This window comes from Molossus molossus, unplaced genomic scaffold, assembly GCF_014108415.1.
Source record: "Molossus molossus isolate mMolMol1 unplaced genomic scaffold, mMolMol1.p scaffold_m16_p_20, whole genome shotgun sequence".
Lineage (NCBI taxonomy): Eukaryota > Metazoa > Chordata > Mammalia > Chiroptera > Molossidae > Molossus > Molossus molossus.
The window spans coordinates 50,054,674-50,080,159 of NW_023425356.1; the positions used below are offsets into that span (position 1 = coordinate 50,054,674).

General features: G+C 43.2%; 1 protein-coding gene and 1 pseudogene across 4 annotated transcripts in view; both read right to left on the reverse strand.

Annotated features, from left to right (window-relative positions):
- Nucleotides 1-25,486, reverse strand: part of PRRC2C (proline rich coiled-coil 2C) — an 83,361-nt gene that overhangs the window by 16,112 nt on the left and 41,763 nt on the right. For all 4 annotated transcript variants that reach the window (XM_036273441.1, XM_036273439.1, XM_036273440.1 and 1 more), the window contains exons 12-24: nucleotides 24,410-24,995; nucleotides 22,897-23,066; nucleotides 22,237-22,483; nucleotides 21,031-21,241; nucleotides 17,635-19,878; nucleotides 15,425-15,633; nucleotides 12,644-12,798; nucleotides 10,819-11,620; nucleotides 10,334-10,419; nucleotides 8,615-8,803; nucleotides 8,231-8,482; nucleotides 7,035-7,127; nucleotides 3,649-3,750 (exon numbers count right to left, since the gene is read on the reverse strand). In XM_036273441.1, coding sequence (XP_036129334.1) covers nucleotides 3,649-3,750; nucleotides 7,035-7,127; nucleotides 8,231-8,482; nucleotides 8,615-8,803; nucleotides 10,334-10,419; nucleotides 10,819-11,620; nucleotides 12,644-12,798; nucleotides 15,425-15,633; nucleotides 17,635-19,878; nucleotides 21,031-21,241; nucleotides 22,237-22,483; nucleotides 22,897-23,066; nucleotides 24,410-24,995 — 5,346 coding nt within the window. The remainder of the gene's footprint in view (nucleotides 1-3,648; nucleotides 3,751-7,034; nucleotides 7,128-8,230; nucleotides 8,483-8,614; nucleotides 8,804-10,333; nucleotides 10,420-10,818; nucleotides 11,621-12,643; nucleotides 12,799-15,424; nucleotides 15,634-17,634; nucleotides 19,879-21,030; nucleotides 21,242-22,236; nucleotides 22,484-22,896; nucleotides 23,067-24,409; nucleotides 24,996-25,486) is intronic.
- On the reverse strand, nucleotides 13,855-14,465 carry LOC118637837 (annotated as a pseudogene).

Sequence of the window (25,486 nt, forward strand, 5' to 3'; positions counted from 1 at the left end):
TGTCTCCAGAGTGCTGCTACCGTCTCTGCAAACAGGCCAGTGAATATCTATACAGCCCCAGCTCCTGTATCCTCTAGACCAGCCCCTGCCCTGGGCCTCCAGGACTGCTTCAGGCTCTGACCCGGGCAGAAGCCCCCGAGGGCCCCACCAGCGCCCACCCCTCCATCTGTGCTCTAGAGCCAGCAGTTCTCAAATGGCAGGTGGAGGCAGCGCTTCTGGTTCGGCTGTTTTGTGCTCACAGTGATTTAAAGGTGATGGAAGCAGACAGGCTCTAGGCCTGGGCACAGCAGGGACACTTGTACATCAAGGTCTCATCGGGCACTTTAGCCACCGATTGCTGCCCTTCGTACCGGGACTAAGGTTTCAGCTGCAGTCTCCTAGTTTCGTAAACGGCAGAAACCGGTCTTACTCCAATCTATTTTCCCTTTCTCTCGAGCAGTGCGATTCAACAGACATATAAATGCAAGCCACATATATAACTTAAAATTAAGTAGTTTCATTTTATAAATAAAGAGGTTAATACTAATTTTGATTTTCTATTCAACACATTATAGAAGTCTATCATCAACATACAAGTTGAGATGTTTTCATGTTTTAAAACATGAACACTTCAGGCCCAGCGTCCCTCTTGCTCTACACTGAAGCCACACGAACGTGAACCAGCCACACCCTGTGCTTCGCACTCAGGACACGGGGCTGCGGCCGCAGGCGGGGGAGCAGACCAGGTCCGCACTACCCTACGGCTACCTGAACAGGAGCGAGAGGCACACAGGTTCTGAAGGTTTTCGTTCCAGTAGACAAAAGACTGGGTGGGCCAAAAGGAAAACCCAAGATGATGTATAAAATTCAGTTGCAATGACTTACACGAGAGTACTTTTAACAAGAATTGCTCACCATTGTTAGGAAGTTTGTAGGTCCTTCAAGTACCAACTTTTAAAACTTTAACCTTATTTTAATTGTGAGAATTTGAGAAATATTTCATACCTCCCTGCTTTCCTGTTAAAACACTCAATATATGTGATTTAACCTTTTCTTTTAAAAATATTTTAATTGATTTTTTTTAAGAGAGAGGAAGGGAGAGAGATAAGAAACATTGACATGAGAGAGAAAGATTGATTGGCTGTCTCCTGCACAGCATCTCCCACTGGGGACTGAGGCCCCAGCCCTGGCATATGCCCTGACCTAGAGTCGAACCAGGACCTCTCAATCTATGGGACAACACTCACTCCACTGAGCCACAGCGGTCAGGCAATTTAGCCGTTTCTTAATGACTAATGTCATCTCCATAAACTAAAAATATAAAACACTATTGCTCGGCCAGTGTGGCTCAGTGGTTGAGCATTGATCTACATGACCAAGTGGCTGCTGGTTCGATTCCCGGTCAGGGCACATGTCTAGGCTGTGGGCCCATTCCCCAGCGGGAGGCATGCAGAAGGCGGCCAATCGATGTTCTCTCTCACCCATGTCTCTCTCTCCCTTCCTCTCTCTCTCAAATCAATAAAGAAAAATTATATATATGAGAGACACTTTTATGTTTGCTCGAGTCTTCTCACAATCACCTTGCTGGTTTTACATGCATTTTATTTTAAAACAAAACTCTGTGGGTTTTTTTTTCTGGGGGATGGGGTAGAGTGTTAAAAACAACTTAGAAAGTTAGGCCTAATGCAATTTGCTTATATTTTCTGAGATTCTTAGAGCAATTTTATACAAGACGATGTCTTTTATACCAGTATTGTTGTGTTGAAAACACATGAATCATAGCTAATCAAACTTGTATAATATATACATTTGGCTTAATTTCTTTTCTTACACAGCAAAAAAATTTAGATTCTAATTTTGGAAATTCAAGGAAACTAAAAAGTACAATTAGTTAATTATATTTGCTTTTCCCCTTGGCAAATATACTGTCAATAATATCCATATAACAGAACTTTTCTTTTTCTTTTAATCCTCACCCAAGGACATTTTTGCATCTATCTTCAGATAGAGCAGGAGGGAGAGAGGTAGGAAGAGAGAGAGAAACATCGACATGAAAGAGACACATTGAGTGGTCGCCACCCACACGACCCTAACCAGGGCCGGGGACAAACTGCAACTGAGGCACGTGCCCTTAGCGGGAACCAAACCCGGGTCTCTCAGGACCGCAGGCCGACACTCTGACCGCTGAGCCAAACTGGCCAGGGCTAACAGAACTTTTCTATACTTTCTATGTTACCCAAACAGAAAAATGTCAGAAGTAAAAATAAAGACAGTAGAGAAAGTTCTAAATTAATAAAATTTAACTTAATTTCATTTCAATTTTCAATGCATATTACTTCTTGGAGTATTAAACACACTGTGAGCCTGGCCAGTGTGGCTCAATGGTTGATGGTGTGACCCATGCACTAAGAGGTCACCAGTTTGATTCACAGTCAGGGCACAAGCCCAGGTTGTGGGCCAGATACCCAATGGGGGGCATGCAGGAGGTGGTCAATTGATGTTCTCTCTCGTTTGTCTCTTAAAAAAAATCAATAAAGAAAAAAATAAAAAACAAAACATTGAGTGAAAGGCAACGTTGAAGGGTTTTTCTGAAGAATTAAACAACCGGACTAAGAATAATTAATGGCGCAATATTTATTTAAGTGACATTAGACTACTGCCCTGAATGATATAATATATAACATGAAGCAGACTGAGACCATTTTCGTTCAAATGGAAAAGCAATAAGGAGCTGAGTAGGAACTGACAGCAAACAGTAGGAAGTGAGTAAAGACAGGGATGACACAAAGCACAGGTGGTTGTCCTACGAAATTTTATCGTCTCAGCTGGAGACTCAGACAGGAGTCTAAAGTGAACACTGGCCACACGGTCAAACCGACTCGGTTTCCCCTCCTGGAGACCGTCAGAAAGACTCATGGCGACCAGAGCCGCACCAGAGGCCCGGCTCCAACACCAGGTAAAGGGAAACACCTGCCTGTAAAGAAACCCTCCCTGAATCCCAGGGCTGTGCTTTCTTTAATGACCGGCCAATCTTGAGGGGAACTCATTTAACCTACTCTCAAATAACTCAACAAAGCATTAGTGACATAGTTCAAAATTATGAGACAAAAAAACCAAGAAGCCCAAATTTCTTGACATCAAAAAACATGTATGTGTTGTCTAAAATCTTTTGCCCCTTTATTCAAAAATTATCCAACAATCAATTCAAAATCATTTGCATTAATTATCTCTTCATAAAATATTCTAACTACTGCTTTCAATTCACACATGACTTAAAGGGAAGACAGAAAATTAGCATTCTTATCATTATTTGTATTTACGATAAAAAAAACATGCAACACCAAAGTAGTTTTTTAGTATACAATTAATATATCCCAAAATTAAAATCTCTAAGAGGAACTTAGTACAAACACGGAATGTAAACTCTCCTGTAATTTTAAGATCAAATTCACAAGCATAACAGGCCTTACTTGAGAGAGGAGAACAAGTCACTGCTAAGCGGTATTAGAAGCTAATAAAAGTTTAAGGTGTAATTTGACATCGCTTCATTTCCTCAGCTTAGGATTGTTGCTCACTACATGGAACCAGTAAAAACCCATGAGAACAGCGTTAGCTTGCGCCCCCTTGCATGCAATAAGCACGACCTTTAGAGACGGATGTGGTACATACCTTGAAGGTGAGGCTGAAAGTAGTGGGAGGAACTGAAGTTAGGCTGGAGCTCTGTTGTATGGTCTCCCTCTTAGGGAGGGGAAGGGTGTTGGGCAGGGGCACCTGAAAAGGCAGGCAACACACATCACAATCTAACTGACTGGGTCGGCTACCAGAGCCCCACTAAACATAATGCTACCGTACTCGAAGGGTGTTTCATCAGAGCCAACAGAAATATTTGATTACTCAAGAGCTAGAATAGGTTTAGAGTAACTGATAGTTCTAGACATACATCTTAGATAAAATCACTAAAGAGAAATACTCTCTGCCTTTTTCACATGAACTGACAGAGCCTGTCCCAAATATAAGGCATACACACTTGAGGGCAATGCTGCCCATACTGTCACGTGGATACAGATCACCTGGGGCACTGATGCAGACTCGCTCAGCTGGTCTGGAGGAAGGCCTAACATTTTGCATTTCAAACAAGTTCCCAAGTGATGCTGTGGCTGCTGGTCCATGGACCATACACTGTGCAGCAAAGCTTCAAGGAATACAATGTCCACCATTTATGGGGTCCACAGGTTCTATCAGAAGCATGTAACATGATAGTATAAATATAAGACATTAAGAAATTAATCTCTTTCCTGAATCAGTCAACTTTCTGACACCTAGATTCAAGAACAAAAGTAATATTAAGAGGAAAGTGTGGAATACTGATCCCCCCCCCCTTACACTAAACAGAGTGCTTTGCCACAGTAGCAGTAACGACACGATTATGGCATTCGCTGTTGTTATACAGGTGACGGTATTAGAAACTCACTACCCACATCTCTCTTTTCCCTCTAAGTCTCTGGATCTTGAGTTTTTATGATGTGCTATTTACTATATATTGATTTGGATGGTTAACTCAGTTGCTCAGGTACAATGCGATTATTAGAGGTATCAGGTAATCATTCTGTGACACTATGGATTATCTAATGGAGATTCTAATACCACGGACTAATTAATGGAGATCAGCAGTGCTGTAATAATCAAAACCATCACTGGCATTTATATCTTCAGGATATTCAAAACAATTGTAATATTAGGTAACGCTAACCAATAAATATCAACTAAGATCTTTAAAAAAGTATATTAAGCTTACATAAGAGAAATAAGCCTCTTTTAAGTATAATTTTTTTAAAAATAGAAATTCTAGCATAAAATAGAACTCCCAAAAAGACTAATGAAGGAAACAAAACATTTCAAAAGGTCCTAAAATTTTGGACATTGTTTTTAAAACTATATTAACTAAGTTCAAAAGCACCACACTCGACACAAATAAGCAATGCTGTGAAATCACTCCAAACTGATGACTGCTTGAAACGCTCCCTGCCCCAGCCTGATCTTCCTGTCCAAACATACTGTGGATACACTGCTAAAAATCAGACGCAGTCTCTTCACTGATACACGAGACTGGGTCTCTTCCCCTGTGTTGTCTGTGCACAAGTCACATGTTCATTAGCCTCGCATACCACACAGAAACTATTAAAATGCTATGAGTGTTTCCAATGACTTTTAAAGGGGACCAAACCCCAGCTAGTGTGTCTCAGTAGTTGAGTGTCGACCCATGGACCAAGAGGTTGCCAGTTCGATGCCCAGTAAGGGAACACGCCTGGATTGTGAACTCAATCCCCAGTAGGAGCTGTGTAGGAGGCAGCCGATGAGTGTTTCTCTCTCGCTCTCCCTTCTTCTCTCTCTAAAAAATAAAAAGAATAAATGAAAAGTAAAGGAGTCAGAGAATAATGATCTTTCCTTCCTTTTTCATATTTCATAAATTATATTTTTAGAGGGCACTTTGCCAGAAAAGCATTATATACTTCTTAAAAAAGTAACACCTAAAAAATACTCTATATATCTTTTCAGGTGAGAAAAGACACCACAATTAAAGTATAATTTACTGAGCTGTTATTGGTTCAACACCTGATAATCTACATAGTGACATCAGCATGTCATTTGCTAAGAAGTCTTTTTGTCCTACCCAAGTTTTCCATTACTTCCTATAGAAAGTTAAATAAATTTCAACCTTTCTCCAAAAGGTCAGGGGAAACATTCTGGCCCATGAAATGAAGTTTTATAACATCTAGAAGCTGGACAGTTCACATTAATGAGCTCAAGTGCACTCCTATCACAAAGAGAAAATGTGACTGACTCAGCTACATAGTAAGAGCGCTTCAGCTGGACTACAAAGTTGGATTAAAGGGTCCCTAATGCACGACACCTCTGAAATGCTACATACCTGATGCTAGAGGGAACAAGCGAGAGCACAGGAAAGCTCTGTACAAAGACATAATCAAGATTTTAATTCTCAAAATGATAGTTAAAGCCTTGTGTGAGACAGACCTTTAAACGTATCTACAAAGGGTATTTTTTGAAAAGAATATGCCTTCGCTTTTTACAGGAGGCGACATTTAAAACAGAGAGCGGCTGCACGCATGGCTCCCACCGCGCCTCCCACAACAGGGCGCCGAGCGGGGGGCATTCCACTCCAGCCGGCGAGCGGGGCAGTGAGAGACGGACCGTGATGACCGCTAACACAATCCCACATGATAACACGGTTGCTCTGGGAATAAACAGAGAGCCAAATTTACATGATGTATCTATCACTTTTTTTTTAAATCCTCATCCAAGAATACTTTTCTATTTATCTTTAAATAGAGTGGAAGAGAGGAAGAAGGAGAGAGAAGAACATTGATTTGAGAGGGACACATCAACCGGTTGGCTCCTGCACATCCCCGAACAGGGCTGGAGATGAACTACAACGGAGGTAAGTGCCCTTGACTGAAATAAAATCCGCGACTTGGTCCACGGTCCGGCGCTCCAACGCTGAGCCAAACCGGCCAGGGCTTGTTATCACCTTTTAACGAAGCGTTTAAGAGTTGCTGAGGTTCTTACATATATATTATAGGTCAGTTCACAACAGTAATGTTGTTATTAAGGTCCAGTATACTTTTTACATTTAAAAAGGAGATCCTGAACCTCTGGTAACACTGTTTTCATTGAGGGAGCTATCGCCGCATTTTAAAAAGGTTTCATTTAAGAACAAAATTACCAACAAAAGAAAACACTGAATCTGCCGAATGTGATAGCTATGAACAAAACCTCTCACCAAAACCACGTAAACTGGGTCAGTCCTGATGAAACTAAGAATAAGCACCACAAGCCTGGATCTTAAATGGAAAGGGGACAAATTTTGGGGGAAAAACAATTCAGCTTTGACTATTTTTGCTAACCATATTATAGTGCTCCTAAATACAAATTTGCTATGAACTCTTTCCCTGAAAAGAGTTAAATATTGGTCAGAGTTTGTCTTATAACAGCCAGGTTCCTATCCATTCGTGCCATCCCTCTGGTTGATTACTTACATTATTAACCAAAGCATCCTCCATCTTTGCACTGTTGGCAGCCACAGTGTTAGGCAGAGAAGAAGAAGGTGTAGTATAGTCTGTTACAGACTCCTGTAGAGTAATAATTAAAAAAAATACGTTTTCAACTGTATTAATGAGTCATTTTCTAACGACAGCCTGACAGTTGCTGGGGAAGAGAGGAGGAGGGGAAAGACGACCTCAAGACTCCGCTCCCTCACACCTAACAAAGACCAGCAGTGGGAAAAACAGACACGGACCCACTGCTGAAATGATAACATTTCCACTATTCCTGGGGTCCTACACATTAAAAAAAAAAATGCATTGCAGAGTATTAGGAGGTTGCCAACAGTACTAAAGATTTAATTTCTGTGGATTACTAGAGAACTCTTTGTGTGGTTCTCATAATCTATAGCTTCCTTTCAACTATTGATTTTTTTATTCTCTTCAAAACAATGCAAATGAATCAATGTCAACAGCTTAGCTATTACAATTCATTAGATTTTAGGATAAAACTCTTCTTTAAATACGGTAGAACTGAATCCCATGAGCTTTTAAGAGAAAAATACTCAATATGAAAGATTCCATCTACCTTTCTTCTCAATAAATATATGCCCCGGAATGGCAGATATAAATTTGCTATTCCCACAAGTGTTAGTCTCTTTAGGTTACTCAGTGGAACTTGCCTTAATGAGTTTTAAACACACACATCTTTCAACGTGGTCACTAAGCACAAGTCAACTACTTCCTCTGGTGCTCACTCAATGAAACAGTGATCTGTTCCAACCCTGAAGAAGACAGGCTATACTGGAGCTACTCAAGTTTGCCTTATATCCTGACTTCAAAATCGCACTAGTGGGCAAAATAAGGCTTCACTGCAATTTCATTAACAAAAGGAAAAAATAATGCAGAACAACTCTTTCAAAGTCTACAAACTCAAATGAAAAGGACTTTAATCTTGTGCAGACAGTTTTCACTGTCGACAGTGATCCAGAATTAAGAATGACTTTCCATAGAAAGAAATAATTCACTGTAATTTCTTTAGATCACATATGCATACCATGAAGTAAACATCTCTCTAAAAATCACAAACCATGGAGTTTACAGAATTATATGGCTCAAGGAAAAACAAAGATACGGTTGTTGTTTTAGACAACTTGCATCAGTCGAACTGGGACCCTCTGCACGCTACTCACCTTCACATTTGTGGCATATTCCGCAGACGACACCGAGATCATTGTTCCGATCTCAGTCGCCATTTCCGAAGCTGCTTTGGGTTCCTTTGTTGTTGCAGGGTCTGTACTTCTGACTGCAGAAGGGCTTGGTTTCTCTTGTCCTTCTGACTCAGCTTGTTGGGCGTCTTTTACTTTTCTATTTTTTAATGACCGTTCCTTTCCAATAGGACCAGGTTTATGTTCTTTGTTTTCTACTGGACTCAAATCTGGAAGCTAAAGCCAATGTTTATGACAAAAAGGCATCATGATCAGAGGCACTGCATTCATTGAAAACAAAACTCAACTTGCTCTCATGAGTGTTACTGGCTTTGGCACAATGACACCTGCAGTACGAAATGTGTTTACCTTCTGGGCTTTGATGGGGCCCGCCCGTGGCTGTTTCTGGCGTTGCTCTTTAGGTTCAGCTATTTTGTCAGTAGTTTTTTCCGAAAGCACAGGAACAATTTCATTTTCGTTCCCATTTGAAGCTGGAGCACCAAACTGAATTGTATCAATTCCTATTTCAACTCCACTTTCTTGGCCATTCTTCGCTCCCTAGTAAGAAAATATTTGAAAGCTTGCTATCAAAACAGAGTTCAGACTTGACCAGATGAGCTCCGTAGCAGCACACATTTTAAAGTATGACAGAAAGAGGTTTTAAGTGACCTACATCTTAATTGACATTGATTTTGTTTTCAGAGAACTTTCCCTTAGCCACAATGATTCGTGTGTTAGAAAACGACTAAAATGAAAACCAGAACCAGACTTAAGATTTTAAAGTCCTGGCTTTATGAGTTATGGGTGTGACCATGGGTCAATCACAGCCGCAGGTTATTTCATCACTTAAAACAAATGTCTAAAGCAACAAACACAGAAAGATACCACCAGCAAGAAACCAACAGCTAAATGAATGAATGAATGAATGAATGAATGAGAAAAAGATAGTAGTACCAGTGTTGCCTACTTCTAAGTGTGCTTTGAAAATAAAACAGAGCCCTGGTCAGTTTGGCTCAGCAGTTAAGAGCGTCAGCCCATGGACCAGTGAGTCCATGGCCCTGGTCGGGTTGTGTGGGAGCCAGCCAATTGATGTGTCTCTCTCATATGGATGTTTCTCTTTCTCTCTCTCCTTCCCATTCTATCTGATGATAAATAGAAAAATATCCTCAGGTAAGAATTAAAAAAAAGAAGAAGAAAATGTAACAAAAGACACATTTACATAGCACTGTCTGTGTGAGAGGCACTGATCCGGACATGAACGATCTAACTTGCAGGACTTGCACTATAATGGACGGAGAAAACAAACAACTAAAAAGTCAGATGAGTGATGTGCAAAAATTAAAATATGGTTAAGCCACTTTAGATTGGTAGATGGAGAAAAGCCCCAAAAAGGTCACACTGAAAGTTTCCAGCACAGCAAACACCTAGTGGAAAGGTCAAGGATGAACAGGCTAGGACAGCATTGAAGATGAATAAGCAGAAAGCTAGATGACATAAAAGCATGTCATTCAGATTTTTCATATCTGAATATTCACTTTTATTTCTTATTTTTTAAAAAATAGGTTTTAATTGATTTTTTTAGAGAGAAAAAGGGAGAGAGATAGAAACATCGATGTGAGAAACACTGATCAGCTCCCTCCCGCATGTCCCCCACTGGGGACTGAGCCCACAACCCAGGCATGTGCCCTGACTGGGAATCAAACTGCGACCTCTCAGTCCATGGGACGATGCTCAATCCACTGAGTCACACCGGGTGGGCTATAAAGCCTACTTAACAAAGCTAAAAAGTGGTAGGAAAGTCCAGGAATGGTAGGTGCGTTTACATTCTCTGTATCACAAGGACTTTCCTTGAGAAGAGAATTAACAGACGTTAACCTTAATACATCTAGACATGAGGAGCAGCTCACAAATGCAACACACAGCAGCATCAGCACCATTCGGGACATGTTAGAAGGGTCCCCAGTTCTCGGCCCAGACTAAGAAATCAGAAACTCTAGACAAGAGATTCTGATGCATGCTGAAGACTGAGGACCTGTTTTAAGGAAACTCTGCCCCAGTTTCCAAGACGATTAGCAAGTCTATTCCTACCTCTGATGAAGTAGCCGACCCAAACGACGTCAGAGGCTTATTCCAGGCACTGACCGAAGGTGGCTGTGGTGGACTGATGGGCCCTACTGAAGAGAAGCCACAGGAAATGTGAACATTAAAATTAAGAGGGCAATAATCCAATCTATAAACTCTTTAGTAATGGCAACTAGACAATAAAACAATTACTTTTCACACCACACTCAGAGTTTCTTGCACACCAAAGTAAATCAAGTCCTCCAAACACTGTGTATTGCTTTTATCAACATATAAAATATGGCTACTAAACGTATAACACACTTATTTTGGAACCAGAGGTTTTAGGAGAGGAAGTTGAGAAAACATCGCTGTAACTGCTTCCTATTAAGAAAAAGGAGACGGCAAAAAACAAAACAAAACAAACCCCACGGACTACATACACAAAACTGAGCGCGCAGCCCAGTATCCCCGTGCCATCCCCAGCCCTCACTGTGATGCTGCACACTTACATTTCTTAGAGATGTCATTCAGCACCGTCGGTGGGGCCACCTTGTTATCCCATAATTCAGTTGTAAGAGTGCTATGTGACTGTGAGGTCTGGATAGATTTTCCAGTGGCTACATAATCTGTGCCGTTAGGTGTTTGAGCGGACGGTAGTCTAATGGAAGGTGGTGGCTGTTTTGAAGGCTGTGTTGTAGTCTGCAGGGGACTCTGGACTGATTTGTGAGTCTGTCCCTGAGTATGGGCTGGGGCAGTGGGGCCGGGGCCGGGGCCTGTGACTGTGACGAGGGCTGGCGTTGGGACTGGGGCTGGGAGTGCAGCTAGGGTTGGGACTGGGGCTGAACTGGCTGGGGCAGCTGGGGCTGAGCTGGCTGGGGCTGCTAGGGCTGAGCTGGCTGGAGGTGGAGCGGAAGGTGGCGGTAGGGCTGAAGCAAGGATGGGAATGGAGGCTGAGGCAAGGACGGGGACAGAGGCTGGGGTCGAAGCGGAGGCAAGGATCGGGGTTGGAGCTGGAATGGAAGAAGGGGCTGGAGCTGAGGTGGAGGCTGGCGCAGGAGCTGAGGCTGGACTTGGGAGTGGAGTGGACGCTGCCGTTAGTGCTGTGGCTGCAGCTGTGGCTGCGGGTGGAACTGGAACCGAGGGTGAGGGTGAGGCCGGAACTGGGCCTGGAGCCGAGGCTGCGGCTAGGCCTGGGGCTGGTGATGGAGACTGTGCTGGCTGGGTCCCTGTAGCCTGTTTTTTGGCAAATCTTGGAGGAAGCTTAGAAGTCTGACTTCTTCCTTTTTCATTGGCATTCTTTTTGTTCCAGACCTTAAAAAATTGGTAGAAATACTTTTTGTCAGTAACACAGCTAAAAGTTAACAATTCATAAACACAATTTCTAACAAAACTACCTAATACTAATTTAGCCCCTTTACTTTTAAAAATAGGTACTTCACAGAGCAAAAATGTCAAAGCCGCTAAAGAGATTTTAAATGACAAGAAGCCAGGATGTGACTGGGGAGGAAAGACAAACATGCACTCCACATTCGTGAGACACAGTGCCACGATCTCTTTCCCAAACCTCTGAAATTCAAAAAATTAGCACATTTGTAGTAAATTCATCCGGCAGCAAAATCTGATCTGATCTGACAAAAAGCTGCTTATCGACCTAACTCACCTTTGCCACAGAAGCATTCCTCCTGGGGTGCTGTTTGGGTGCTATGCTACATGCACTATATACACCACTATTTCCACCTCCCCACAAATAACAACAATTAATAAATGACCTGAAATCACCTAGCTCCAAAGGTTATATTCAATTTAACACCGTATCACCATCCCGAGTTTTGGTGCCCTGTTCCCGAGTCCTCGCATCTGCCAGAGCTCTGTATCGAGACGGAGTTCTACCTCTTACCCGGTCAGCATTCAGCAGAATGGGTGTTCGTGTCTGACAGAGTAACTTACCATGCCGTGTCTAATCAAGTGAACCAATTTAGATTACAATTCAAACTTTCTAGGCTAAGAATCTGCGATTTAGTAGATTATGACGGTTGTGTTCATTAGGTTTACAAGATAAAGAGTACTCCAGCTCCTGACGGAGGTGGGACAAACAACACTAGTACTGAACAGAAAAGACGTTCAAGTAAAGACGGTCTATGCTAAGCCAAATGGTGATTTTATTCCATTTAAAATGTATCTCAATTCTGGATAAAAACTGTTTTAAGTTGTGAAAAGCGTGTCATTATCAACACTTAACAAATACAGCCTTTGCAGGTAGATAGAAACCTTGAGCGTTTGCTAACATGTTTTGGGCAACAATCTAAATAACTGCAACAAGTTGAAACACAAAACCTGTATGATCTGTTCTTCCTTCTTCCTGCGTTCCTCATCCTGTAAACGTTTCTGTTGTTTTTTGGATACCACTTCAGTAAAGCCATCATCGTTCAAATTTGACTGTGGGTCTTCAACTACTGTTACTTCAGGATGGTCATCAATTATAACAACGCCTATGGGTATGGAAAAAGATTTTTTAAAAAAAAAAAGTTTTTCCAATAATAAGTAGAAATGTTTAATATGTAATGATTAAAAAAAACAAGGCAGCCCAGCTGGTGTGGTTCAGTGGGTGAGCGTCTACCCATGCACCAAGAGGTCACTGGTTCGATTCCCAGTCAGGGCACATGCCCAGATTGTGGACCTGATCCCCAATGGGAGGCATGCAAGAGGCGGCCAATCGATGTTCTCTCTCATCGATTTTTTTTTAATTAATTTATTTTTGTTACAGATGTTTCTCCTTTTCCCCCCACTGACACTCTCCTCCCAATCCCCCTCCCCGCCCTGTCCCTAGCATTGTTGTCTATGTCCATTATCTCTCATTGAAGTTTCTCTCTCTCTAAAAAAAAACCCAATAAAGAAAAAAAAAAAAGACAAGGCAAATATCTAGGTAACTCACAGTGTAACACCATAAGATGTTCATTTATTAGGAAGATATGAAAATACTTCATAAACAAGGTTAAAAATAAATGCCCACAAATAATTGCTTTTCCTTAAGCAATACAGTGGTAATATGATTTTTTAAAAATCAAAACCAGCCTGGCCGGTGTGGCTCAGTGAATTGAGCGTTGTTCTGTGCACCAAGAGGCCACTGGTTCCGTCTCTGGTCAGGGCACATATCCAGATTGTGGGCTTGATCCCCTTTGCGGGGGGAGAAGTAGGAGGAAGCCAACTGGCGGCAGCCCATTGATGTTTCTCTCTCCCTCTCCCTTACTCTCTAAAAAAATCAATAAAAACACATTTAATAGAAATCAAAATTACCCTATTTTCCAGGCAATTCACTTTAACCCCCACCTCTCCCAGCCTGAGATCTATACTGTGCTGTGAAGATCTATCTATACAGTACTTTACCTCATTTGCACGTAAACATTCTAAGAGGTGGTAACTGCTTCTGTTTCTTTTTCAAAGGAAACAGTAAGCTACGAGAGGCCGATTTGCTACACGAGGTTTTATATATATATTGACTGTCCTAAACTGTTTATTAGGTAAGAATTTTACCAACATTGCTTGTATTAGCGGTAACGGAGGAGCTGGGGAGTACTGCGCCTTCTCCAAGCTGCATGGCGAGAACCACCAATAGTGTGGTGGGACTTGTGGCCCTTTCCAAGGCCACGGCTCTGGTGGCCTGCAGATGTCAGCCCTCATGTCTCCCTGTGCTTGTGGACTGGTTTAGTGACCCACTGGGTGTCAGGATTCCTTCTGATAGCTTTACGGAACGGGTCAATGAGGATAACCTCCAAGAATTTGTACCTGGAATCTTCCCCAACCCAGTAAGAATTCAGGACTCTCAAAGCCCCACAGTGGCGTCCAGCTTGCTCCTCCGTAACAGACTGAAGACTTTGCACAAACTTGAGCTGGTTAACACCATGATGGACAGGCTTGCCATAGGTCGCACCCTTAGGGACAGGGCGTTTGCGGCCACCGCAGCGCACACGAATCCGATAGATGACCTAACCTTGCTTGGCCTGGTATCCCAGCCTGCGCACTTTATTGGGCCAGTGGGGCGGGGGGCCCTGCGGAGCACAGAGCTGGCGATACTGCCAGCCGCGCACCCGGAGAAGAAGGTGCATTACGTCGGACTGCTTCTTCCTCACAGCTCCTGGATGCACTTGTAAGCGCCCATCTTGGCTTACCTAACGGCTGCAGCCACTCAGAAAGCTGACCTTAAGACTCTTAATGCCTCTATTTTATGTAGACCACTGTCCACAACGTATAGTAGTGAAAAACAAGTGGCATGGATATGAATACATCATACCTAGCACATGACTCCACTCACTGTCCTAACAATTATTCTGACTTTCTTGTTAAAATAATTATATCCCAGTGAGTATAACAAATATATAATATTAAAAAATTAAAATACTTCAGATATGTAGTACCTAACCCTAGGTTTCCACTACTACTTACCTGGTCTTAACCTAGTAAAGCTCTCCATTTACTGAGTATTCCAATACGTCTCTTCTGAATGAGCCACAGAGCTCGTTTCCATCTAAGTATCTGCTCACAGACATTCCTGAACTCTCTCTTCATACATTTTCTTATTGCTTGTTATCCTCCGCATGTGACATCCTAGCACTCCATGGCTTTCTGGAAGTATCCATAGCAACACTGCCTCCCATCTTTTCATTTCTTTTTAAAATAATTTTCCCCCCTTTATTGATTTTAGAGAGAGAGGAAGGGAGAGGGAGAGACAGAAACATTGATGAGAGAGCACCGACTGGCCGTCTCCTGCATGCCCCCAACTGGGATCGGGCCCACAACCTAGGCATGTATTCTGACCGGGATCTGAACTGGCGACCTCGGTGCATGGGTTGTCGCTCACCGGCCAGACTCATTCATTTTCTATTTACCATATCTTAGATACCAATTCCATCAAGGTCGTAACTCTCTAAAGTTTAACATTTCATTTAAGACATAGCATCATGTACACAGATGTTATTTAGTTCAACTTAAATCAGTTAGTGATTCATATTCAGTTTCTACTGCTACCTTGGAGGTTCAACTCTTTCCTTCTTTGATAACTTCTTTATATATAGCATCCAACTCAGTGCAGCAAACAAATAAATGGAACGTAAGACGTACTTGCATAATTGTTGAGATCAAACTGTGACAGGGCATCGACTTTCTCTTTGGGTTTCTTAGGGCCTGGTTTGGGGTCTTCTCTTTTTTTCCCAGCAGAATCTTTGGAGTTCTTTTGTCCTGTTCCATTAGGTGCTCCTTCCTGATGGTGTGCAGAGCTGCCATTGACGGGGTCCACACCAGCTGTGCCTGCAGACTGGTCATCAAATGGCCTACCAAGTAATAATTTGAGATATTACTACCTCCACACTTGGGGTGGGGGGAACCCAAAAACTCTTTACTAGCAAGTTTAGTCTACAAAGAAATAGCAGCGGGATAAAGGACCCTAACTCAAAAACAAGCCTTAGTGACCTTTGTTGAGTACAACTTCACTAAAACTGAGTTTCCCAATGAAAGAGATGGACTAGCTAAGCTCCCTGGGGTAATTCTTTCCAGCACTTAAATTCTAGAATCCTGAAGGTTCTTATTGTGTGTCTCATGTTATAAATAAACGAGCTAAGCAACACTTTACAGCAGAACATTTGTAATTGTAGCTAGTCCCAAGTAGTCACTACTAGATCGTATCCACAAGAGGGCAGCATATGAAAAAAAACAAACTAGGATGCTTTCTATGTTTATACCATGTCTTTTAAAGTTCAGATTTATACATTAATGTAAGCATATAAAAAAAAATATAAAAATTTACTTTACAAAACAAATGTATTTCTATAGTTTTTGTTGCCTCACGGGTATATTTTATTCTTGTGTTCAGTTTATTAAAAATTTTATAAAAACAGACCATGGAAAATAGGCTTACAATTTCATTTCTATCTTGGCCTCTAGTTATCGCTCAAGATAAAAGCTTACTAAGTGCCTGACACAGCATGCCTTCCAATACCTGAAGAATAAACTCTTGTCTTCTGAACGGGACCCTTACAAAACATCTGTCTTAACTACAAGGAGTAACTGCTGTTTCTGCAGGTTCAATGTTGTTAGCATTTATGTAGCACAAAAGTCTTGCCAAGTAGTTGAAATCTCCACTGTACAAAAATATGCTCAAGACTGCTTTAAGTTTTACTCAAAATTCTATTAGTTCAGGGTATAGTCAATAATTATATTGTTATTATAACTATATATGTTATCCTTTTCTTTTGAACTTTAAAAGGGAAGTTTAAATTCTGTATTCAGCAGATTCTCTAGAAACAGAAATAATTGCATTATCTCCCTGGAACTTTTTCTAAATTATCAGAAAGTAAAAATGTTCACTACTGGATGAAATATTAAGTGCATGCAACTAATCAATACAACCAACCAATATATATTGTCTAGATACATTTCTTAGCAGCTCAGGATGCAAATCTGGGAATCTGGTAAAAAAATTAAAAAGCCACACTGTAATGGTTGCTTCCCATATACACCAGGTATTATGTTGAATGCTTCACAAATATCATGTAGTATCTTCACACATTTTTATAAACACGAATGCTTTCTTCCCAGTTTACTAATGACGAAGCAAAGAGTTTGGGATAGTAAGTCCCGGAGACTAGATTTAAAACTAGGCATGCTGCTCTTTTGTAATTTTTCCTGACATTAAAGAAATCAATAATTTACTATAGCCAACATTTTAATATTTAAATGAATGAATTAAATTTAAGAGAGCTAGAAAATTCTTTTTAAAAAATCCAATGACCTGGTATTTATGTTAGTGGTGACCTTGGTGGTAGGGCAGGACTTTGCTTTCTGGGTTTCTCTCTAGTTGGATCATTTATTGAAGGTTTACAGCTAAAGGGGAAACACAATTTATCCTTACGTTCACATTCACTACCTACAAACCAGGACAGAGTGACACAGTTTATGGTGACCATAACAGTAATTTAGGTCCCAGAGGACCCCTGTGAGCACCACAGTGAATTAGAAACAAAGAAAAGGGTGAGTTACTCATCATTAGTAAGAGTGCTTACCATATGAAGGACACTGTACAGGTGCAACCCTAGGTAGATTTTCCCAAAGCTACAAATTCCTAAGAGGACTCTTCTGGAACACGAGGCAGGCAGAGACGCCTGGGACCGTTAGCCACTCCCCTTCAGCACCTTACACTTGTAGAACAGAGAAGAGAATGTGGGAAGAACAATGTCCTCTACCTAGACTGGCTCCGTTGCACAGTTCAATCAAGAAGTCTCCCTTGAGCCTCTTTGTAGAGGCAAAAGCAATTAAATATGAAACAAAAAACTCACCCTCGCTTCCCACTTTTGGCTGGCGGGCCACTTCTCCTTTCGTTCCGGGGACCCGAGAAGTTCCTTCCGGGTTTTGGGGGGCCACCGTTGCCCCGCCGGTTCTGGCGGTCCACGCCAGGCCTCTGGCTAGAAAAACTTCTCTTTGCTATTTCTCTTTTGGGGGCTGAAACATTCTCTCCGGCCTTCACAATGGCTTGTGCACTCAAATCAGCATTTTTTTTTTCATCTCTCTCCCGCCTCTCATTGAAATCACTGCTCTCCGAGGCCGTCTCCCACTCCTCGTTGGCCTGGTCCGAAGAGTTCTGGTTAGACAGGTCCGGGGTCTTGGTCCCAGACACATCGGCGGCAGCGCCCGCCGGCTCCTGGACCGCGGCACTGACGGCGCCGTTGGCGGGCACTGCCACCTCGCCGGTCTTCGAGGCCGCCTCCCTCTCCCGGAGCCGCCGGAACCGCGGCGGCTTATCTTGCCTGGGCGGTCGGGTAGGCCGCTGCCTTCGGGGCCTCTCTCTAGTCAGGTCGAATTTCCGCTCAAATTTGGGAGGTCGTTTATCAGCCGGTAGAGGAATAAACTGCTCGTGTCTCCTTGGTGGCTCTCCATCCTCTGGTTTCGGCGCTTCCGCCTGCCTCGGGTTCCACTGATTGTCGCGATAGGCAGGTCTCCGCAGGGTGGAAGGACGCGAGGGGCGGCCCCCGGGGTCCCTGCCCCCGCGCCGGAACGTGCCCCCTCTGCCTCGCCTGGTGGGCTCGCCCTTCGGAAGGAAGCCCGGTTTCGCTTTATCCTCCTCCCGTACGTAGGTTTTGTCCGGAGGCCTATTATCCACCCGGACGTGGCTCTCGGGCTTGAAGGGAGAGTGAGGCTTTGCGGGCTTTTTGTTCTCAGGCCGCTCCTCTCTCTTGGGAAGTTTACCTTTGCTCAGACTGTCCCTGTCACTGGCACTCTCGTGCAGCTCGCTGTCCGTGTCCGTCTCGGAACCCCGGCGGCGCCTTCTTTTGGGCAGGACTTCAAAGTCGGAGCTCTCGCTGCGGGTCTCGCTCTCCTCTCGCTGCCGGAGCGGGCCCGCGGGCACGTGCTCGGCGCGCGGCTTCGGGTCCCTGTACTGAGGGTACTCGCGGGCGTGCCCTCTGCCGCCCCGGCCGCGGCCTCCGTACGAGCCTCTGTAGCTGCGGCCTCTGGAGTAATACTCTCCTCGGCCTCGACCCCTGTACCCTTGATCTGGAAACCAATCTCTCTCGCGCGCGTCTTTCCAGTAGGGCCTCGGGGGGAGAGTGGATTCCTTCTTAACTGCTGGTCTTGAATCCGGTCGAGGCCTCTCTGGAACGAGGTCTTTGGCGGGGACTTTCTCAGGCTGCTTTTCTTCTCTGACTGGCAGCGCTGTGACTGCTGGAGCTGCCGGTTTAGCCGCAGGCTCTGCCTCGGCACTACTCACAGGTTCCAGGGGCTTCTCGGCGTCTGCAGGTGGCTTTGGCACCGAAGCCGGGGTCTCTGCTGAAGCAAACTTCTCTGGTTCGGGCTGAGATGGTGGCGGAACGGCCTGTGGCTGAACGGGTGCTGCAGGTGGTGGGGGTGGAGGAAGGGGATCTTTCTTTTCCGTTTTTTCTGGTTTTACAACTTTCTCGGTGACCTTTTCTCCCTTCTCTCCTTCTTTCTCCTTCCTCTGCTCTCGTTCCTCTTTCATATCTCTAAGGACAGGCTTTTTAATGGGACCCGACCTTCTCACAGGCCTGTCGACACCTTCCTCTCTCCTGCTGGAGCTGGGTCTTGGGCCCCAACGAGTTTCTGATTTAGATTTATACAGTTTTTCTGGTTTTGGTCCTTCAGAAGATCGTATAAAGCTATCCTTTTTCGGTTTGTCCTCTGACCTTTCTGCCAATTCTTTGGAATCAATGCATCTGCTGACTACTTTAGGAATGCTTGCAGGTGGCTCATTCCTTTGCTCTTCTGGCTTTTGAGTATGGTTAGAGCCATGGGACACACTTCTTTTCCGGGCAGGCTGACTTTCTACGGCCGAAGTCCGCTCTTCTTGAGGGGTGGACACAGTCTTTTGCTCAGGTGCATCGAAACGAGCAGACTGACCGTCTGTGTCAGGGTGGTGAGTTCCACTGTCTTCCACAGACCTGCTCAGAAACTTCTGCGCTTCCGTCTCGCTGGATTCCCGAGGGAAGTCTGCCTGTGGGCGCGCCTCCAACGGGCTTTCTACCGGATACGCGGCGGGGAGCGGCTCCGGGTCCCGCGTGGCTTCAGCCCTGAAATAATGAGAATTCAAGGGCATGACCATCGAGGCAAACCGTCTCACATGTAAGCGCACAGTGAAATGATCCCTGATTTAAAAACAATGGGTCCTAACCATAAAGAGCATCTTCATGTCTACAAGGGTTAGCACAGCATTGTTCAAAATAGCCAAGAGTAAAAACAACTTAAATGTCTCTGACGGATGAATAAGTTAATATACTATATATGTATAATGGAATGTTACACATAAAAAAAAAAAAAAAAAAAAAAAGAGCAAGAAAATCCTGTTATAAACTACCACATGGATGAGGACATTATGCTAAGTGAAAAAAATCAGTCACATAGACAAACACTGCATCATCCCACTTATATGAGGTTTATAGTGTAAAACTCATATGAGCAGAAAGCAGAATGGTAAGTGCCAGAGACGAAGGGAGGGGAACGAGGAGTCACCACTAAGTGGGCGCACATTGCAGCTGTGCAAGAGGAGTAAGTTCTAGAGACCTGCCCTGCTGTGCAGCACTGTGCCCAGGTAACAGCCCTGTACTGCACGCCTAAAACTGTTACGAGATTATGTACCCTCCACAAGTAAAAACCTAAAAGTTCATTTCTTTCAAAACTGCATGCTGATGTGACTTTTTAGTCCATCAAGACTAATAATTTCCACCCATAATCAGACTACCTTGAGTAGATCTCTTTCCCAAAGCATCAGAATTATAAAACATCATAATACATAAAGAGCAAAAATTCTAAATTTATGGGTATAAATTAATACAGAACATCAACTATTTGCTACTTCGAAGTTTCTCTGTATCAGATTATCTTAGAAAATGTCCACAACATAGTGATAATTGAATGTTTGCCATTTTTCATCAGTGGAAGAATTACATCAACACTTTAGCCAGAAAATATGTCAAGTACCTCATCAATGGCAGAAACATGTCATTTTTAAACTACCACTAACCCTTGGCACCTGTTTCAGTGTACGGAACTAGTTCATCAGTACAAAAATGCTGCAGAGAGAATGTCCACAACTGAAACACACACATGAAACGGGAGGATATCAGGTTTGTGGTTCAGTCCTGACTCACAGTGACCTTCAGGGACACTGAACAGTCTTCACTTCACCACAAAAATCTACTGGGTTTATGAACAGTCTGAATTACCTCACACCCTCAGGTTCTTCTGCTGTCTTGGGAGCAGTAGCCTGCTGAGGCTCCGAGTGAGGATAGGGCTCTGACCCCCACATTATACGAGGCTCAGAGAGGGAAACTGCATGATCTCTTGCAGATCGAGCTATATGTTCAAATGACTCAGAACTGCTGGCTGACCCTTCCATCTGGTCTCTTCTCATCAAAGGCTTAGGAGGAATCATTCCTGCAGAAAAAGGTCAGAAAAAAATGAAAGGTGATTGAAGGAAGAAGAAACAAAATCATTAGAGACACAGAATCTAGGTTATTAATTGCTATTTGGTATTCTTTATATTCTTAAGCTAAACAAATACTTTTTTCCAAGTAAAACTGATTAATTCAACAAATGATCATTGACATGAAATTGAAATTGTAAGGTTTTCCACGAATGAGATTTTTATTGTTGCTGATAAATAAACAGATTTAAAAACTGGGGAAGCAAATCAAGCAAAACCACAATAGCAGTCTGTTTTACTTTATTGGGAAGGAAAGATAATCCGGTGACAAGCATTATAGCCCTATGCATGTTAATACAAACATTATGAGAATTATACCAAAAATGAAATGTTCAGACAAAATATTTCCAACAGAAAATCCTATTAACCGACTACTTTAATTAGTTAATCAATATGCTATAAAGTATGCCTTTAAAAATTTTAAACTTGAAAATCACTACAGGATTCCTGACTATGTTTTTATTGCTTGTAAATTTTCTTCAATATCATTTTGATAATGGGCTGTCTGGATTTATTCCAATAGATTCCATAAAAGACAGCTAATTCGCCATTTGTTTTTAGCTAAATTATGAAGAAAACAAGTGTTAGGCTGGTAAATGTTAGAGAAAATTGATAAGCTGGGATATATAACGTGGAAAAATTCAAATGCTACAACAAAAGAATGGAACAATGTAGCAAATAATCTGGTTAATAAGACAGTAATTTTCCATCTTAAAATTTACAAAACAGAAAATAACTAGTAATTTGGTCTTACCACAGTGCCTGGCATTTAACTATTCTGTGCTGAAAGAAAGTTACATAGTTTTAGGATTAAAAATCAACCCTTTTAAATTCTTACCAGATTATAACTCCCGCAGAAATTAAGACTGAAAATGGAAGAAAAACGAAAAACTTCGATCTTGCATAACTGCACGCGAGCCGTGCCACACCGTGGATTCCAACTCACCAGGATGAATGGGAGGAATGTCCATAGCAGGTCTTCCTGACATCATTCGCGGGTCCATGTACGACTGCATCATCAGCCACCGCGGATCGAAGCCCATGGAGGCCAAGTGCTGAGGGTGGGGCTGCATGGGCTGGTACAGAGGGCGGTGTGGCGGCGGAGGGACGGCAGTCCCGGACGGCTGCGAGGGGACGGACGGCGGAAGGACTCCCTGCTGCTGCTGCTGCCACTGCTGCTGCTTCATCTGCTCCTGGAAAGCAGAGCCCACAGCATGAGAGTCTAGCTCCACGTGGTACACGAACAGGACCAATCACATCAGAAACAACAGGCTTTTTTGAATCCTTCAGGGAGAGAATTAAAAAACATTTAACAGTGACAGGTGGTAAGACAAAAGAAAAAGAATAAGTTATGGGATCTTGTCATACGCAACTCATCATTCGTTAATTCTGCAGAAACCATTCCCTAGAAAGGGGGGTGGTGTCTGCAAGGAGGCAGAGGGGAAAAGAACGACAGAAGTTCAAGGTAAAACTCCCATCAACAAACTTTTCTTAAAATGGAAAAGAATATCAGGAAAAACCGTGTGCTTTGTGTACTGTATGTTTTACATCAAATTACTTCAGAGGACTGAACAACACGCCTTTTCAACTGTACACGATCAATTACCTGCTGCCGCTGGAATCGCGGTGGCAGAGACTTCTGGAACTGTTTGAAATAACCAGACAGAACAGCAGGCCGGGGCTGAGCGCCCGAGTCCGGCTCTGCTTCGTGCGTCGCCTGGGTGGTCTCTTTTTCACTGCGGCTGCTGTCTTGTCGAGTGAAAACTGGGTCATCCTCTGCCCAAAGAAAAGATAAAAGATAATGATATTTATCTATAAAACTCACCAAATACATGCTGTTTGTGCTGAAGTTAAATTATTAGACACATAAAAAAAGGTGAGGTGAAATCATCCTCAATACTCCAAAACAGTTTTTTATTCTAATATTGGTAGCCATTAATGAGGTAACATTAGATGAACAAAACCTCTGATTTCTTTAAATGCAGGTTCTTACTGATACTAAGATCATAGGTCCAAAGCTTCACCATACAAAAATCTGTACGGTTTTCTGAGATACTAGTAAAACATTTCAAATATTATCTTCTATGGCTAAATAAATATTAATGTTACTGTCAATATTTACTCGGGGTTCACAAGTACTTATGTGAAAACACAAATGGTCTATACATACTTAAAATAGAACACATTGGTTTATTTGATATTTGTTTTTGATCAAGGGACTATTATATATAAAGAAAACTAACGAATCTAAGTCTGATGACAACATTGTGATCATTGGCTATCTTCAAACATATAAATCATTGTTCTATGTAAAGGGATTACACAAAAAGAACCATACACATACCAAAAAAAAAAGTTTTCATCCCAAAGAAAACCAGAGTCATATTCGTTCTAGAGAATGGGTATAAACTCAAAAGGAAGAAAAGCAGGATTTCAGAGAGATTTCTGCACACTCACATTCTCAGCAGCATTGTACAGAATCGTTTCTGGAAGTGGAAACGATTCAAGTGCTAACAGCAGAGGATAAGCAGAATGCGATACACAGAGACAAGAGACTGCCAGTCTTGGAAAGAAGGAAATTCTAGTAGTATGCTACAGTATGGATTAACTTGAGGACATTATGTTAAGTGAAATGAGCCAGTCATGAAGAGACAAATGCTGTATGATTGCACTTATCTGAGGCACTTAGAATAGCCAGTGTCATAGAGACAGAAAGCAGAATGGTTGCCAGGGGTTGGGGAGAGAGGGAATAGGGAGCTATTGTTCACTGGGCATAGAGTTTCAGTTTTGAAAGATGAAAAGAGTTTGGGAGACTGATGGTGGGGATGGCTGACAACATGATGAATGTATTAATACTACTAAACTGTCCACCTAAAATGGTTAAGATGCTAAATTTTATGTCACAAGTATTTTACTACGAGAAAAAAATATATATTAATATAGCCAATAAAAGATTATTTCTATCTAAAAACAACAAAAACCCACAATCCTTTTTAAGATTATAACTAAAATTCTGTTTTAGATTTTTACATGTAGGTTATGCATACTAAAACACACAAACATCAGCACCGAGTAATGTAAGCGTCTGCGAAGCGTATGTAAGAACAGAACGAGCATACCTTTATTACAGCTGTTCTCACTTTCTTGTTTATCCACCACGGGCTCTGACGCAGGTTCTTTGTGATCCACTTGTTCCTCTACTTTCTCCCTTTCTTTCTTCTCCAACTCCCGTTCCTTTTCCTGCTCTTTCGTCTTCTGCCGTTCTAGTTCTTTCTCCCTTTCCTGCTGCCGTTCCAGTTCTTTCTCCTTCTCTTGCTTTCTTTCCTTCTCCATCTCTCTCTGTTTTTCCTGCTCTCTCTCCAGCTCTCTCTCCTTCTCCTGCTGCCTCTCCCGCTCCCGCTCCTGCTCTCTGTCAAGCTCTTTCTCCCGCTCCCGCTCCCTGGTGTCCCCCGCAGACGGCTGCTTGTCCACGATGCCCAGCTTCTCGTCTAACCGCTTCAGCTTTTCGGCGCAGGCCGCCTTCCGCTGCTCCTCCATCCTGCGCTCCTCCTCCTCGCGCCGCCTGCGGGCGCGCTCCACCGCCGCGGAGAGCTCGGGCTGCTGCCGCCGCCTCTGCTTCCACACTGCGTCCTCGTCTGCCGCCTGCTGCCTGGGGGGCGAAGGGCCTGGCCTCCCAGGGGCTGCCTGTCGGTCCGGAGGGAGATGCTGGACAGAGAAAGGATCACATGAGATGGCAAATGATTTCAGACAATGGATCATAGGCATGAAGAGGGAAGAAAAAACTCCTCCAACTATCAGAAATGTCTTGATAAACATACACATGAAAATGCAAACAAGTAACAGCATGGGGAAAACATTAAACCTAGATGAATGCCCCAAACTAAGACTAGAATTACTCCGACCATCTAATACTTCCTGAGTGTGCACCTACGTATTCCGCTCAGTATTTGCTGCATACAATTAGCAGCTGTCACAACATGACTTTCGCTTCTCAATCCAGAGAAGGGACAGTGGCACGGGAGTGCTTCAGCAGCGACGCCAGCGGCGCATGTCAGAGAGGGAGGCAAGTCCAGGAAGATGCAGGGTGGCACCAGGGGAGCCCCAAGAAGCCGGAAACGGAACGGGCAGGCAGACCCCGCCGCCGACTCTGCAGGCGTCCCCAGAAATCGGCCGTGGGAGAGGGCCAGCTCCAACCG